We start from the raw sequence: 16910 nt of genomic DNA, 5'->3' as shown, positions 1-16910 counted from the left end.
CTGTTAGCTTAGCTCCCCCGTCAGAATTCCTTACTACTTTTACAAACACCACTTTGAAAATAGATAAAAAGCAACACAGACTGTCCCCATTGAAAACACAGTCCAACACAATAAGTTCAACAGCAGGAAATGTTTGTTTTTCTTGATTGCAAAAACTTCTCTTTCTTTACATTCATGAATCGAACTACACTTCCAGACTGTCTCAAAAAAGGATTAATATAACATAAGCGATAATTAAAACTAGTGTAAGTGTAAAAAAATGAAGTTAGGCAAACCTGAAAATGCAATGTTCCATAAGCTTGGAACTTCTAATTACCCAAAGATTTCAGACCATTGATCATGTCAGGCCCTTGGAGTTGATTTTCGATACAAATGATGGTAAAATTGTAATTTAGCCAAATTGAAAACGATTTTTATCATTTCTCTTAACTTCGGGAAAACCTGGTTGACGTTTGGTACAGTGTCGGAGACCTTAACGCTTAACGTTCTGTCAAGTCTCCAACAATTATCAGATTTCCTCTCTCATCTTCTGATCATGATTAGGTCCAGGAGCACCAAAATTCAATACTCTGGCTAAACAGAAATGGAGCAGAAACGCCTCCATTCTTTATTCATCTCCCTTTCACCACGTTGCCCAGGTAAAATTACCAAGGGCTCAGAGTTTTTCTCGCCCTCCTTCACATGCGGACCGAAATATGGGTAAAGCTCATCGTGGAATGAACACTCACTGAAGGAGTAGATATGAGACTGAGCTGTCACGTCATAGAAGGACACGAGACCTTCCTCGTAGTCCACAAACACCCCGACCTTCTTAGGTTTTTCTTTTGGGGAAAGCCGAATGGGTGGGGCTGTCATGGCTGCGTAGTTCTTCTCTTTATAATGTATCAAAACCCAGTAGCCATTATCTGGCCTCACCCTGAGTTTCCCTTTGCGTTTGGCGCCGCCTCTTGCCACACCCAGATCCCACCCAGTCTTGTCGCTGACCTCCACCTCCCAGTACAATTTCCCAGAAGTGAAGCCGTCGGACCCCAGGACACTGCCAAACAGATCGAACCTCTGAAGAGAATCCGCTACTTCCTGGTCCTCCCCTCCGTCTTTCACTTTTTTGCCATCATCAGAAAGAACGAGGCGCTGGTGGGCAGTCTCCGGATCCAGTTTTAGATCCACTGTTAGATCCAATTAGAAATGATTCAATGAGAAACGGGAATTCGTTTTATATTCAAAAGATGATAATGAGAAAAGGGTTAAGTGTGTCACCTACCTGTGAACTTTGAGAGTCTCTTCAGTTCTGTGAAGTGAAGAAGAGTCAAAGATTAATCATGTCATCTTTTTAGCCTTTAACTTTAACTGCCGTAAAATGAACTCTTACCAAGGGGAGCCAGCTTGTCCAGTTCCTGTTGGATTTGTTCCATCATTTTTGTTGTAGTTGTCATCATGGTGCCAAATAACAGCGATGTGTCCAGCTCCACCTCTGTCCAGTCCCTGATGTCATCAGGGATGGCAAGAGATGCAAACCTCTGAGAAACAGAAAGAAGGTCAAAGGGATCGTCAAAAAAGAAGATCTTATTTCTATAAAACATTCTTTGATTAGGGGGGAGAAGAAACTTGCCAGTGAGCTCCAGAGTTGTTTAACATTTCCTCTCACCTGTAGGAAAACGATGTGATCCTCAAGTGCAGATATGTCATCCAGTTCGGAGATCGTCCTCTCAAGTTTGCTGATTTCATCTTCCAAAGCGCCTTTGAGATCTGTAGCTTCTTTTTCCAGCAACTGCCTCCTGTGTGCCAACGGCTGAAGTGCTGTTGCCTTGGCCGCCTCCACAATAGAAAACACAGCTGTGAACACAGCCTCAATTTCCCTCGACTCGTTATCCAGCTGGTCCTGAAAATGAGTAGAAATGATGGCACGGTCAATGTGACAATTTAACAAATTTCTCTCCGTCTTACATATTTCTCTGTGATCTTATTGTACAGCAGCCCTCTGACAGTCAAGTTTGGAACCGTGTCAGTTTGTTCAAATGAGCAGTCAACTAAATGGTCGAGTATTACCATTGACGCGTACAAATGACAGCCTCAAAAAAAAAAAAAAGAACTCCTGAGAGGTAGTTCCACATAGGCTCCCCAATGTTAGGATCAGATTTTTCTGTGATCAACCTCAACACAAAACCAGATATCTGCACACGCACATGGAGAATCTCAGGGTAAGACTTGGATACAGGAGAAGGTTTCAGGTTTATGTTTGTCGTCCTTTTGTGGTCAGAGCTTTATGGACCAATATGGAGCAGGGTCTTAGCGTCATCTAAAATGTGACATGGGGAGCAACAGAATCAGAAATATAATCTTGAAGCTCTCATCTGATTCACTGGCACAAACTTGCACAAACTTGCACTGCGATGCAATAGTTTTCCATTTGGTTTTTGTAGACCACAGGGTGCTTTGAGGTGTGTGTGTGTTTGTCTACGCTTGCTCTGATCTTCACAACCTGATCTGACTGAAACTTCCCTGTTTCGGCAGCTTACATTACAGTTCCTCAGAGCCGTGTTGACGTCATCCACTTTGATTTCTCTCTCCCAAATGTTCGATTTTAACTGTGTCTTGGTGTTCTCAAGTTGAACCTGTAGAGGACAAAAAACACGCACGTTGAGACGGAAATAATCATTCTTTACATTTGCTGCGAGTTTTCAGAAGAAGAACCAGACATAGACACCTCCCGAAGTATTTTTCTTTTGCACACTTGTGTTACTCTGATGTGCTTTTGTTGAACATTTTGACAACATGAGGTCTTAAAATAAATAGGTAATATGAACCGTTTGGGTTTGTCTACTTCCTGGAAAAAGCATCATACTCATTCGAGGTGCTCTCTGGGTGGGGAAGAATAAACTTGAAGGTCAAAATACCTTTAAGGCACTCTCTTAAAAAATAGTTTAAACTAATTGTTTTTTTTTAGACATAGTCATAGAGACCTCTAAAACACCAATCTGTTTTGGCTTATTTGTCTTCTTCAGAAAGAATGAGTTAACTGGCTTTTGGTGCTTTTTAAAAAAAATATTATTGAACCATAAATCGAGCCGACTCTGGATTACAGAAAGAAGAGCATCAATTTTTTTTTTTTAGATCTTGCTGTCTACATGGGCAGTCAGAGATGTCATACATCCTACATGAAAAACCAACTAGTATTAACTAGCCCACAGTCATCTTCAGCAAAACAGGTAACTGAAATACATGGTTGGGTCCAAAACCTAAAGGTTCCTAAAAATGTAACCACTCCAATTACAGCATAAATGTAGCACAAAACAAAACATTATGGATTTCGCCTCTTAGAAAAAGGTCAACCATCAATTAAGTTGCAAAACAACATTTGTCATCTAAGGCTACAGTGTCCTAGATGCCAAGTTTTTACATTGGTAGGACTTAAAGATGTCTACAGGATAGATTAGCAGAACATAAATATACCCTGTGGCCGTACACTCCTTCTATTACTGTAATAGTGATACACTTGTAGTGTGATAACACCTGTGGAATTGCTCACGTCACCCTTTTTTGTTAAAAAGGTGATGCAAAGGAAACTCAAACAAAGGGAGGCTTTTTCGGGATTTAAATTGAAACACACAAATAATCCAGGCCTGTATAAAAAGTTTGATTTTACTGTTATTTTGTAAAAAAAAAAAAATTCTTGTAATTAGAGTGATAATTCATAACGATGTTGTATTTTGATTACTGCCATTGACCAAACGACGCCACCCCCTCTTGTATCCTATTGGCGGAATTCCACTAGAAAAGGGCCTTGACTTGGACTCCATTAAACCTGTCTGGTTTCCTGAAGAAGGTTCGTCAGATTAAACACGTTGGTGCTTTAGAAGTCAATGGCTGTGTTCGAAATCGCATAATACATACTTGCAAACTGCATACTTCCATACTGCATACTCATCGATCAGACAGTATGCAGAGCGTTTACCCACAATGCATTTCGCTCCTGCCCGAGCCGAAATCAGCCGGCCTGAAGCTGATTTCGCTTAAGTTCTAAACTCTGTAAACTTTAGCAACATTTGAAACATTTTCAGGCGAGAAAGTTGTCGTTTAGATCCCCATGGTGTTGAAAATCTGACAAAATACCGGCTATTTACAATTTTGTTCCGACGAATTCGGCGCTACTAAAGCTAGCCATAGTGAGCAACACACTTCCGGTTATTTTCACAAAAATAAAATACCCGTTGCCTTTTATCATAGGGAAAGCCATTACGATACAATTGGTGCTTTGGTTTTGAAAACAGGAAGTGAACCTACCATCGTTGTAGCTAGCTTGAAACTGCCATTTTGACAGGAAATGACGATCCGCGACGTCACGTTACGTTGCATCTTGGGTAGTTTGAGTATGAGTAGTAACCTCATGATGCATACCCAACATTTCGGTGAATCTAGTATGCATCCGGGAACTTCTCGCTTACTCAAACTCGCAAACTAATTAGTTAGTATGAGTAGTAGGAGTAGTAGGGGAAGTATGCGATTTTCGAACACAGCCAATATGACAATGCTGTGAAAATGCCATCCAAGTGTGCCATTCAAATACACTCTACAGTTCAGATTGAAATGGAATGAATATAAAAATGCACCTTTTTCTTGTGCCATTCCCCTTCAGCCGAGACGACTGCTTCTTCACCTTCTTCGATACATTGAGCGCAAATACACCTCTGCTGCCTCCTGCTGAACAGCTCAAAGGGGCGTCCGTGTGTCAGACAGGCCCTCGCGTCCAAGTTCTCCACAGGCTGCACCAACCTGTGGCCCTTCAACCTTACAGCTGAATGATGATTCTCGATGTGAGTCGAACAATATGAGGCCAGACACACAAGGCAGGACTTCTCGGCCTTCAGCTTTGATTGTGTGCAGACATCACAAGCCACTTCTCCAGGAGCCCCGGTGTACTCATTAGGATGTGGAGTTATCAGCTTTTGGGTAATCTGTCGAAGCGCAATATTCACACCAGGGATTTTGCTCATAAGCATTTTGCAAAGGGGACACATGCCGGACACAAACTTCAACTGGTCGTTTAGGCATTTTGAGCAGAAGGAGTGACCGCAAGATGCAGTGACAGGGTCTGTGAATATCTTCATGCAGATGGAGCAGGTTACATCCTTCTCAAGAGAACAAGACTCACTGGGTAAGGCCATGTCTGCTAAAAGACAGCAGAAAAGACAACACTCAAAGCGATACAATGTAACTTCTCAAAAAGCCCACTCTGGAGCTCCCCCTACAGGCTTGGAGGTAATGTACGGTTACACTGTCGTAAATACAACACACTTTCGCTTTCACGTTTCACGTTTGTTGACGAACCGGCGAGGAGTCAGAAGGTGCAAGCTATGTCAACCGAGAAGGTAAGAGTAATCAAATGTACCTGGGAGCGTGAGAGGGGTCTATTTGTTTTTGCGGTAGGTGTGCCAGAAAGCAAGTCGAAGTACTTCCGCTCAGCTCCCGGGACGCTCCCGGGCCGGTCCAGCAAAGTCACATAGCGCACTTTTTCCAACTCAGATCCCCGAAGGGCATAGGAGACAGGCCAATCGTAATATTAAAACTCATTCTAGCCGCACAAATTTTTTCAAGCTGTTATTTTAAGGTAGAAATGTTACATAGTATTACTTTAAGTTTTCTAAATGTGAATTGGAAAAAAAAAAAGAAAAAAAGGGCAATGGAAACCCAGACAATTCCATTTCTGCTGAAAAACAGCCTGGAGCAACACAGCCCACACAGATCCTCTCTGGTGATACAGCACTGCCTGTGTCTGACATTTCTTATTTTTTTACGATGTGAATGTAGTTAATTTGTAACTGTATTTCTAAATCATCAATAATTAAATGAACTGTTGTGATCCGTTTCTTTAAGCCGTCTGCAGTTTGTGATCTGCCAAGTCAGCAAACTGAGAATAAGAGCAAACGAGTGACACACAGTTTGTCGACCGAAGGTGGCATGTACTGTAATTACTGATGCTTTTCAACTCTTCTTTCTACTTGTTAAATGGCGTTTTGGGATATAGGTTTCTGTTGTCTGCTGAAGCATAGAGAAAACAAGGTCTTTGTACGGTTGCAGGCATTTAAAACCCAGAAAAGCGATTATTTCTGCTCCAAAAAATCTCCTTTTGTTGTTTTTGTTTTTTTGTCTGAAATTACTTCCGACTGGGATTGTGTTCTTCTTATTCAGAAGTAGAAAAACAGTGAATACGAGTACCCACATCAACGACTGAATAGACCAGGGCTTGGGTGTGACCGTTGGGTAACCACACCAGAAAATTACAAAAAGCATCAGGGTCAATTACATGAAAAGCTGCTAAATCAGTGAGTCGAACAAACAACAAAAAGAAAAAGCTGTGATTAAAATACGTTCAGGCTGTTTTTTTCGTCGTCTGTCTTTTTGAAAAGAAGCGAAAGTCATACAAAAATAACATGAGTGAATGAATACTGTATCCAGTGTGTATCTTTACCTTCTGGCTTTTGAAGTGCTTGATTCTCACAGACGTCCGTCTCTCTGCTATCACCTCTTGTGTGTGCGCGTATCCCTCCTTTATGACTCTACCTGTGGTAAGTTTCATTTCTGTTCAAGTCCAGTCCTTTATTTCTACTTTTATTCAAATAGGGAGGCTGGCACACAAATGGGTAAAACAAATGACCTGTTAGCTCGCCGCAGGGCGTGATGAGCAACAAATCAAATGCTCAGCTGACTGAGAAGTCCTGATGGGACCTGTTTATTGTTTAAAGGGAAGCCTGTTTTGACTGGTAAACTGGCATACTACCTCTAACCGCATCTGAGCTAAAGGAATCATTGTAAATCAACCATGAGAATATTGATTTAAATACGTTTTACTCCCACTTCTTGCACCAACCTGCATGGACACAACATTTGGCTTTGACAATTGACTCATCACCAAAGATTAAGAGACTCCAGATGGCCAGAAGCCAGTACTACACCCACTGCACTCAAACACAAACTAACACAGGCATAAAGGCTGGATGGATACTGTTTTTTTCAGACTGTTTGAATCATTTGTGTCTTCTTTTTTTTTTACCTGGAAATTAGAAACAGAAACCAAATCTATTTGTATTAAAACACATGTTGTAAAATACTAAACCAAAGCAAAGTTTTCTTCTTTTTTTTTTACCTGGAAATTAGAAACAGAAACCAAATCTATTTGTATTAAAACACATGTTGTAAAATACTAAACCAAAGCAAAGTTTTCTTCTTTTTTTTTTACCTGGAAATTAGAAACAGAAACCAAATCTATTTGTATTAAAACACATGTTGTAAAATACTAAACCAAAGCAAAGTTTTGACAATTGGGAAAATTTATAAAGTGGAGAGTTAAGTAAAATGAATAATTAACCGATATTATCAATGTGAGTATGGACTTAAAGATGGTTAACCTAGCCCATGTTCAGTGATTAAATACACTGGAACACAGCTGGCTGCCTCTGCCCAGTAATAAAGATATAACTTAGGATGTGTTATTACTTAAGACACTCTGGTGAAAGCCAGCCATAATTTCTTTCTTTTCTACATCAGCTGTTTTTTGCAACATCAGCCAACGCTCCATCTCTCTCCCTTTGTTTTTAATGTTATGGTTGGTGTCTAGAGATGCAGCATTGTAACCATTCATTAGTTCAAAGTTGCAAGCCGTTAACCCATATTTACTGAACCTAGTGTCGAGAAAGAGGACCACAATTTTAACTCAGCTACAGGATCGTTTCCCATTGTCTTGGTCTTTTGAAGCAACTCCATAACCCAAATGCATGTGGTTAAATACTGTAACTCATCTCTCCACACATAGTCATAAGTTGTTTCCTACCTCAAGTCAAATTCCATGTGTAATTAAGTTCCCACAACACAAGGACACATTTACAAGCAGGTGTAGATGACTCTGGTTTTATGATCAAATGTGAAAGGGTAACGATGAAAAGCAAGAACATTCAACTTTTGGTCAACAGTTTCCACTACAAATACCAAAGAATATTATGTGCTAACACTTAGGTTATGGGTATGTATTCAAACTTAAGCAGAACCTCGTTCATTTCTTACAACTCCTGAAAGATTACAGTCATGATCAAATCGCTGTCGAAGAAAATTTCATACAGGAACCGTTGCCCTCGTGTGGTGCTTTTATCACACTTTGCCTTCTTCTTTGCAGCTTCATTGCTGATAGAAATGATGTGGTGTCCCCTGTGCTCTGTCCGAGCACACTTGGGGCAAATGCATGTTTGGTCACTCTCGCAGAGCTGTTCGGACTTCCTCCCATGCAGCCTGCACACAGAGTCCTCCAGGTCTTTTGTGTCACAACGCGGTGAGGTCAAGTGTTTTTTTTTTGCCTCGTCTCCATGTCATGTTTTGTCACTTCCTGTTTTATTTTGAAAGATTAACTCTCCTCTCGTTTCAGGTCACTTGCCCTTCTTCTCGTGTTCCAGTCTGATTGTCCCATGAATGATTCCACCTGTTCCCTGTTAAACCTGTGTGTATAAGAGTTTGCGTCTCCCCTTGTCTTGTGCCAGTGTGTCGTATCTGTTGTTCCCAACGTGCTTCACTCTTGCCTTTCCAAAGCCATAGTCCAAGTTCTAAGTAACCATTTTTGGTCGTTTCCTTGCTAAGAGTTTTTTGTTCTGATTAACTTTTATAATATAGTCTTGCTAAAGCCAAGTTTAAGTTTCATAGCTTTCTTGTTTTTTCCTCCAAGTGGAGTGATTTTTTTTTTGATTTTTTTTATTTATTTTTCATTTTTTTCTCCTATTTTTCAGGAGAGGTTTTTTTTTTTTTCCCTCCGTAGCAGGAGTGACTTTAAGTTAAAACTAAATTTTGATAATCCTTTTTGTTTTTCCTCCTTATAGCAAAGTGATTCTTATTTTGATAATTTTTCATAGATATACTTCTCTCACTTTGGGAGAAGTGTATATATTGATAGATAACTTCTATAGCCTGCTTTGTTCTCTCTTGGAGAGCTTTGTGAACTCCTGCTCCTTCATTAAAAGCTTGTGGATAAAACATCTCCTGCACCTGTCCTCCATTCTCTGGGCCTGACATTTTGTCTTGCTGATCAGAAGATGGCGCCCAAGATCTTCACTCTGGTAATGCGGCTCCAGGTGAGCAGCGCAGGACAAGGCCAGACACGCCAGGCAGGACTTGACTGCGGGGCGTTTTGTTTTGCAGAAATCACACGGGACCTCCCCGCCTTTCAGAGGCACGGTGGCATCCTGAGTCTGTAGTGTCTGGCCTGTTTTCAGCTGTGGCCTTTTGGGGAAGACTGCCTTGCAGAGAGTTCACTGGCAGGCTTCATGGATCCTGCATTGGGACCTTGGTTATTTTGCTGCTCTGAGTTGTCATATCTCTATTCTGAACACCTGAGCATGTGAGGCTGTTCAGTTAGGAAGCACCTCTGGATGCACCCTGAACTGGAGCTCAAGTGTAACCGAAGAGCACCCGTCAATTAGAAGTCAAATTTACTTGTGACGGGATAAAACTTTAAACCACGTACCGGTGGAGCATTGTCAGCTTTTTTTTTTCAAATGACTAATGATGAGATTTGGTGTTAACAGCTAAGCAAAAAGCAAGAAAAGAATTGCTTCAACCCATGAGGTACAGCAAAAGCAGCATGATGTGAAGTTTAAGCTAGATGGGAATGATAAGAAAATGATCACTGAATAAATCCCTAAATATGACATATTCAGATGTATATGTGGTTTAAAATAGAATGACAGTTTTTTTTTTGTGTTAAAATCCATCAAGCTCATAGGCTTGAACATTATTGGTTCATTTTTCCTTCCAGCTATATGGATACAGATGCACCTATCACTGTAGGGAACGTGAGGATGGACCTATTGTAATTTCCTGGATGCTCATAAACTCATAAGCCAGCCATGCAGAGCTAAAATAATCATGTGCTGTTTCTTCCCTAGAATCAAATAATAGTGGTACTGTAGTAGTGTAATTTCATTCATCAAGTTTATTGCAATCAAGATGGACATACACACCTTTAACACCAGAGAAGAAAGTAAAAAAAAAAGCTTGTGGAAACAATGCTCATCCTTGTTCTCTCGTAACACCGTTGTAAAATATTCACAGTTGCTCAATGTACGATACAGTGTATCATACAAATCATAAACGGAAAATTAAATGCCCATGAAACAATTGATCCTATTTGCAGGGATGCTTCAGGCAGGGATGGATTCTGAGACTGAGCAATTGAATAAACAGATTATCTTTGATCATGATTTCCAGACAAAAGGGAATACAGGCAATCCAGGTCCGACAGGCAAGGGAAAGGTCCAGGCAATCCCGGGTGCTACCCAGGAACAAGAAGCGGTTGGAGGCTGCAGGAGAGAGGACAAACAGGTTTTGATGCTGGGTCAAACAGATAAGGGAACTGACTAAACTGGCCTGTGCGCGTTACCACAGTTGGCTACACAACCATCTTGTGCTGTGCAGGAGGAAGCCGGGTCCTTAAGTAGCAGCAGCTGGGAATCAAGGTGATGAGGATCAGGTGGGCAGGTAGTCTAACACCTATGTGTGAGACCTATAACCTGCCAACTTTTTAGCTTTAATTCAACAAGGTCGATAATGAAGCAGAAACACATCATCTCAATGTGTTGAAATTATATGTCAATTATGTGTCATTCAATCTGATGGTGTTGGTTGCACCAAAGGCTTCCCTCTGCATTATTTTTAGTGTTTGTTCATTTTTTTTTTTTATACCAAGGGGTTGCAGTATGTGAGGCTGCTCGATTAAAAGCAGGCTGATAAAATTCTTCCTTCAAAGGTAAGACTCACACATATCAGAGGACTTAAGATTTGATGGTGGGCATGGGGGATTTTTCTCTTAATTTCATTGGCTGGCCATTGCTGCTGTTTGTAAATGACAGACCCTTCTCTCTCTCTATACATATATATATATATATATATATATATATTTATATTTATGTATATATATATGTGTGTGTGTGTGTGTGTGTGCGTGTATGCGTGCGTGCACTGACAAAAATCTAAAGTACATCATGTTATCATCAACAGATTCAGAGAATCTGGAGACAACTCTAAAAGCGACAGCCAAAATCAATATTGGATGGCTGCGAGCTTTGGTGGCAGAGCCTCAGGCGCCGCTGAGCACATAGAAAAGCACCATTAACACTGAAGGGTAAATATGGGTTTTAGAGCAACAAATGCTTCCATCCAGACAAAACGCCTCACATATCTCAGCAAGACCATGCTGAACCACACTCTGCGTCTATTACAACAGCATGGCTTTGTGGTATTATAGTCTGGGTGCTGGTTTATCATGAAACAGGGGTTAAAGTGAAGGTGTGTTGTTGAGATGTTGTCATAGAAAAAAAAAAGGGCTACACCAGAGTACTTTTTTAAGATTAAAGACTGGCGGAGAACGCTCCCGAGCGGCCGTGCCAATTCTTTTCTACCAGAGAAAAGTACCATGTGGACATGGACCCTGAAGCAGCTGCTCTCGTTCATTGCCGAACGGTACAGTCCAGCCTTATGAAGAAGTCACATTTCTGGGCAGTTGACTGAAAACAAACCCTTTGGAAGACCCTTAAAGGATAAAACCAGTAACCCTTGGCTTGAGACATCAGAGTTACCACTGTTATGTCCAGTGTTTACAAGAGGCTGCTTGTCTGGTATGGTAGACGTTAGTATGTACTGTAGATGGTATTGCAATAATACCAGCGAAAGAAAAAAGTGGACAGCACGTCTTGGTTTTACATACCTTTACGTTCAAAACTAACTTAACCCTTAGAGCTACATTAACCACATTCCTGGGTATTAAACCACTTCAGAATAAATCTGAATCCCCTTAAGATTAATCAAAAAGTTGAATGCAGCAGTCTTTCAACATCATCAGCTTCCTTAATGGTTAGGGGGTATTGAAGCAGAAAAGTGAAAGGACTGTGGAAAACTTTGGGCAGGATGGAGTTTGAACCAGGGTTTAAGGAGCACCTACGACCTTTCTTTCATCCCAATGTAGCATTTTTGTCCTTGTCAGGAGAGGCAACTGCTGACATTGTGTCGCAACAGGAGCTTTATCAAAGTAGACAGAAAATTTAGCTTTTGCAAAAATGTTCAGTGTATTATGAACTTGCTGCATATTCTTCTGTGGACATATTTTATGACCTATATGAGATCACATTTTCCCATCAATTAAAATATTTCTTGAAGACCTTATTCCACTTTCCTTTCATATTGTGTCCTCTTCCTCCAAGTTTAACTTAGAGTTCACGTCTCTCTCTATATAAAATTTTTTTTACACCAATGTATTAGCCTATATCTCTTCCAGACTTGTTCATTTGTCCCACACCAATGAATGGAAATGCACCACCTTGCTCTTCTTAGGCTTATGAAAGTTGTGAAGCTCGATGTGTGCAGTGACAAATGCTTGCTGGTTTGTGGCTAGAGCAAGGCATTGCTTCTTAACAGCATGTTGCAGCCCTCTGCACCCTCAGCTGTCTTGCAGTGGCAGTGCACGAGTCTCTGGGAGGTGCGTGGTCTTAATTGTTCTCATTGGCTTCATTAGCTGCACCTGAAGAGGTGTGCATAAAGCATACCTGGAAGCAGGAGTTCACCACTCTGCTGGTAGTGTCTGTTGAAAGTTGATTTTTGGCTGGATTTTAGTAATAAATAAGGAACTACTCTTCTTATGTTCAGTCTCCCTTTGATGTTGCGGTCCAACACCTGCTGAAGTCCAAAAGATGTTTGGTATCATCGAGGACCAGATAAACTACAAATTGTAGTACCACAAAATAGTTGTTCCTACCCACCTAAGTAGGTGCTGGGTTGTCCCACATCTAATGAGTTTGGTTTTTTGTGGACTATTTGTGTTGCTAATCTAGTTAATTTTGGCTGGTGACACCTGGAACACTCAAGCAGAACTGTGCTGCAATTAATTGTGAGAGTATAAAAATCTATTAACATAGAAATGAGATTCAAGCGTGATTTCAAAAAGCTTATAAGTGATCCATTTGTCTGACCTTTGTTTGAATACATTTGTTTTAGGAACAATACAAGGACAGATCAACTGAAAGAATGGGGAAAACGTACAAAGAACAAATTTACTTTTTTGTTTGGTGTGAAAATTAAACTTTGAAGATCTTGAAGTGACATGAACATGCGATGGGGATGGATAGAATCCCCTGGAATCTTGAATCTGGTGATGGATGAGCATTTAGGAGTTGACAGAGACTTTAGAGAAGGTTCCTCTGGCATCTGGAAGAGGTGGAAATGGGGAGGAGAGGGTTGCACGAAAGTTGATCTGGAGAGAAAATGTATTTATAGTTTTCCAGGCTTTCTGAAGGCCTTGTATAGCTTTTCTTTGGACATTGGCAGCTTTGTATTTAGTCTTTAGTTGTATGAAGGAAAAATACCAAAAATAACACTGTTTGACAGACGTGAAATAGTAACAAGTTGCGTCCCAAAGAGCTATTGCCAGAAAACATGGCATATCTCAGCATGGTGTGCAGTGTGTTCATAAGATACACTGGAAAAAATGCCCCTCCAAAAATAAGTAAGAAAAACAACAAATACAAGACATTTTTGCTTGAAATAAGCAAAAAAATCTGCCAATGGAACTAGTGAAAATCGGCTTGTCAAGATTTTTTTAAATAAGATGTGATATTTAGGACTTTTGAGATAAAATTGATGTTGAAATTAGCTTAAAAACCTCTTCAAATGTAAAAAAAAAAAGATTGTTTCATATGATGTGTGACTCAAAACAATTTGTTTTCAAGACTTTTTAATTTAAAAAGATATTCAAGATGTATTGTCTTCAAACAGGTCCCTATATCTGGCTGAAATAGTACTTTTTAGGCAGTTGTGTCTTATATTAAGTGTAATGAGATATTTTGACTAGAAATGAGACAGATTTTTTCCAGTGTATTTGTGGAAATTGGACGAGTGGAGGACAAATCATGAAGTCTGAAAATCACTGGTAATAGGTCTTATGGTGATGAATCACTGATGAAAATCTTTCAAATTTTCCACATGTACAGAGAAGTTCAGGAAACTGGGACAACAGTGAGTCTTTACAGCCATCTGTAAAATACAGTGGAGGTCTTGTCATGGTTTGGGGCAACATTTTATCCAGTGGTCTTTGGGATCTTCTCATTTCTGATAGAATTATGATTAAAAATAATAAATAATCGACCTAATCTATTATTTTGCTCTAACACGAAATGTGTTCAGGAATTTAAATCTAATTCCTGTTTTCCTGGAAATACATAAGCACAGGTCAACCTAACAATGGAACTGCACTCCTAAAAGCTACCAACACTGTTAATTCACTTAGAAGAGCTACATGTACTGAACTTCTCTGGGGTTCAAAACCTCAAAGCGTCACATTTAGCACATTCAAACTCACATCACTACTCTGTATTGAACACTTTCCTCTTGCAGGGTGACATCTGCGCAGCCTCATATCAAAGCATTCGCTCTGCTGAAGGCTGTATATTTTCAGACGTTATATTTTCAAAACCACAGCAGTTGAAAGTTCCATCCATCTACACCGTGACATTCATGCGAACTACAAGCATGTAGTTATTCAGTACTTACCATTCGCCAGGTGAGATTTAAATTTTTCATGATCATTTTAATTCTTTGAAATCAAGATAGGATCCTGTCAGTGTTGACTTTTCAGTTATTGGAGCATTTATCATTACCATTAGCATGACCACACAGGCAGCAGCTGATCAACATCTTTAACTGCAGTTCTGCTGTTGCCAAGTCTATGAATGACTTAACTTTAGCACGATTACAGCTAATTTTCAAGGGTATGAATATTTTCTTTGAGCTATTCACTGCTGGACTTTAAGAGACCTGAGTGTAAGGTCGACTCACGTGTGTTTGAAAGTAACCAAAGAAGATTTCTTAATAGTTTAATTTCACAATGACGAAATTAAAACTCAATACTCATCAATAATGTTGTTACCAGTTAAGAATAATCGGCATTCAAGATCAAGCATTAAATGTCCAACTGAAGTACTTTCTGTACAGTTTTATAAATCTTTTCTAGTGTTTAAACCTTTAGCTCAACATTATGTGGATTAACCAAAGCATTATTATACAAGGAAATTATTATGTTTTCTTACAAGTTTTAGTTTGTAACTGTTTTCTTAAAATCATTCTCAGTGTCAGCGTGAGCGGTTGGATAACAGAAAGAACAGCTCACCTCCTTACAGTGACTACAGTAACTGGAGCACAGTTCACTTTCTAACATCACACTGACAGAGTCCTGTCGTGTGCACAATGATGAGCTTCACCTTGATGCTGGCTTTACTCTGCACCTTCAGTTAGTACACCTTCATATTTTTATTTGTACGATTTATGTTTTCTGTTCCGGGATCCCCCAGAAATTCACTAATAACATCAGTTACAGCCATTGCTTTTTTCTTGTTGAATTTGAACCATCTAACCGTTTAACCTGTTTGTTTTAGGTTGGATCTCTGCGTCAGTGTCGGAGTTTCACACTGTGGAGGTCCAGCCTGGTGAAGAAGTCACACTGCTGTGCTCCAACTTTAGCAGCCTTCCTGCTCACATCATTTGGTTCAAACTGGCCAACGGACCCAACGCCAGCCGCATCTCATATATGTTGACTTCTGACTCCAATGCTTCACTTTGTGATGGATTTCCAAAGAGTAAATTTAAGATGACATCCAACACCACAAACCTTTTTATGAATATCAAACAAGTGGATTTCTCCGACTCTGGACTGTATTTCTGTGGATGTTACAAAGATGGATTCTCAGTCATTTTCAGTGCAACATATTTACAGGTTGAAGGTAAGATTGATGTAATTAATATTTCAGTCGTTGTCAAATGATTCTAAACCAATGCTGCTGTGTACAAATTGTAGCTGTCTCAACAAAGCAGCTGATCATAATCCTGGGCGGTGGAACCATTTTCCTTGTAATACTCATCATCTGCCTGGTTGTCAGAATCAGGACATTTCATACAAGTAAGTTTTCATTTTAGTTGGAGATTTAGAACATTTACAAACGCTGAGCTGTGAAACGAATAACCGACCAGATTAACTGTTGTTGTCATTCAGCTCAAAGTGACAAACAGAATCCACAACACAGTGAGGTAATCACCCCCTGATTTAATTATATATCGTTTTTTTAATAATCATATATTAGGTGGTTTACTTAGTGACTGTAACTACTTTCATTTACAGATGCCCTCTGAGGCTCTGAACTATGCAGCAGTGGGTTTCCGTCCCAAAGCAGAAAGGAGCAGAAGGCCGGTGCAAGACAGAGAGCTGGAGCCACATGTGGTGTACGCTGCCACAAGATAGACTAACACACCCATACTGACAGAAGCTCAGAGAGAAAATAATCCTTTGTTATACTCATCTGATTGTTGGGTTTTGTGTGTTTGGTTGAATTACAAGGAGAATAAAAAGACAATGTAGTTGAATCATAAATTCTGTGTTCATTGAAATTCTTCCTTTATCTGTGAACATAACAACATGGCTGGTGTTTCATGAAGGCGGAGCCTCTGATGGCAGCACAGACAAAGTTGAGGTCTTCTGCAGCGGACTAAAAAGAGAGATGCACGTGTTGATTAAGAGGAAGAGACAGCACAGTATGGCCTGACCACAGCCGAATACCATCAAGCTTTCCTCTTCACCAACAAACATTACTTTTTTCCACTGTGGTAGCAGCAGACAATGAAAACAACATTCGAACAACAGGAAGATTTCCTCTCACCTCTCTTCAACATAACCGCTCAAAAACATCTTTTATATATGTAGCACTCGTGTTAGCCTTTGCGTTAGAAATACAGTTTATGCTACTAAGACCTAGGTTCTGAGGAGTAATAAAGAGTATGGTTTGTAGTAAACAACTGACAGATTTATTGCAGCAACACACATAAACCAAATATATATATAG

The 16910-nt window shown here is 40.0% G+C and overlaps 2 protein-coding genes across 2 annotated transcripts; one reads left to right on the top strand and one right to left on the bottom strand.

Annotated features, from left to right (window-relative positions):
- Window positions 1-527: 527 nt before the first annotated feature.
- On the bottom strand, window positions 528-5162 carry LOC142368707 (E3 ubiquitin-protein ligase TRIM21-like). Its single transcript, XM_075450898.1, has 6 exons — window positions 4608-5162; window positions 2517-2612; window positions 1646-1879; window positions 1370-1517; window positions 1262-1288; window positions 528-1166 (listed from the first exon to the last, which is right to left on the bottom strand). Exons 1-6 carry the CDS (start codon window positions 5160-5162, stop codon window positions 574-576), a joined length of 1653 nt encoding a protein of 550 aa, XP_075307013.1. The 3' UTR covers window positions 528-573.
- Window positions 5163-14469: 9307 nt separating this feature from the next.
- Window positions 14470-16414, top strand: LOC142369391 (uncharacterized). The gene is made up of 6 exons (XM_075451752.1): window positions 14470-14581; window positions 15148-15307; window positions 15453-15797; window positions 15872-15973; window positions 16067-16101; window positions 16193-16414. Exons 2-6 carry the CDS (start codon window positions 15265-15267, stop codon window positions 16310-16312), a joined length of 645 nt encoding a protein of 214 aa, XP_075307867.1. The 5' UTR covers window positions 14470-14581; window positions 15148-15264; the 3' UTR covers window positions 16313-16414.
- The last annotated feature ends 496 nt before the right edge of the window (window positions 16415-16910 follow it).

The sequence above is a fragment of the Odontesthes bonariensis genome, chromosome 19, assembly GCF_027942865.1.
Source record: "Odontesthes bonariensis isolate fOdoBon6 chromosome 19, fOdoBon6.hap1, whole genome shotgun sequence".
Lineage (NCBI taxonomy): Eukaryota > Metazoa > Chordata > Actinopteri > Atheriniformes > Atherinopsidae > Odontesthes > Odontesthes bonariensis.
This window is presented reverse-complemented; position numbering and strand designations above follow the sequence as displayed.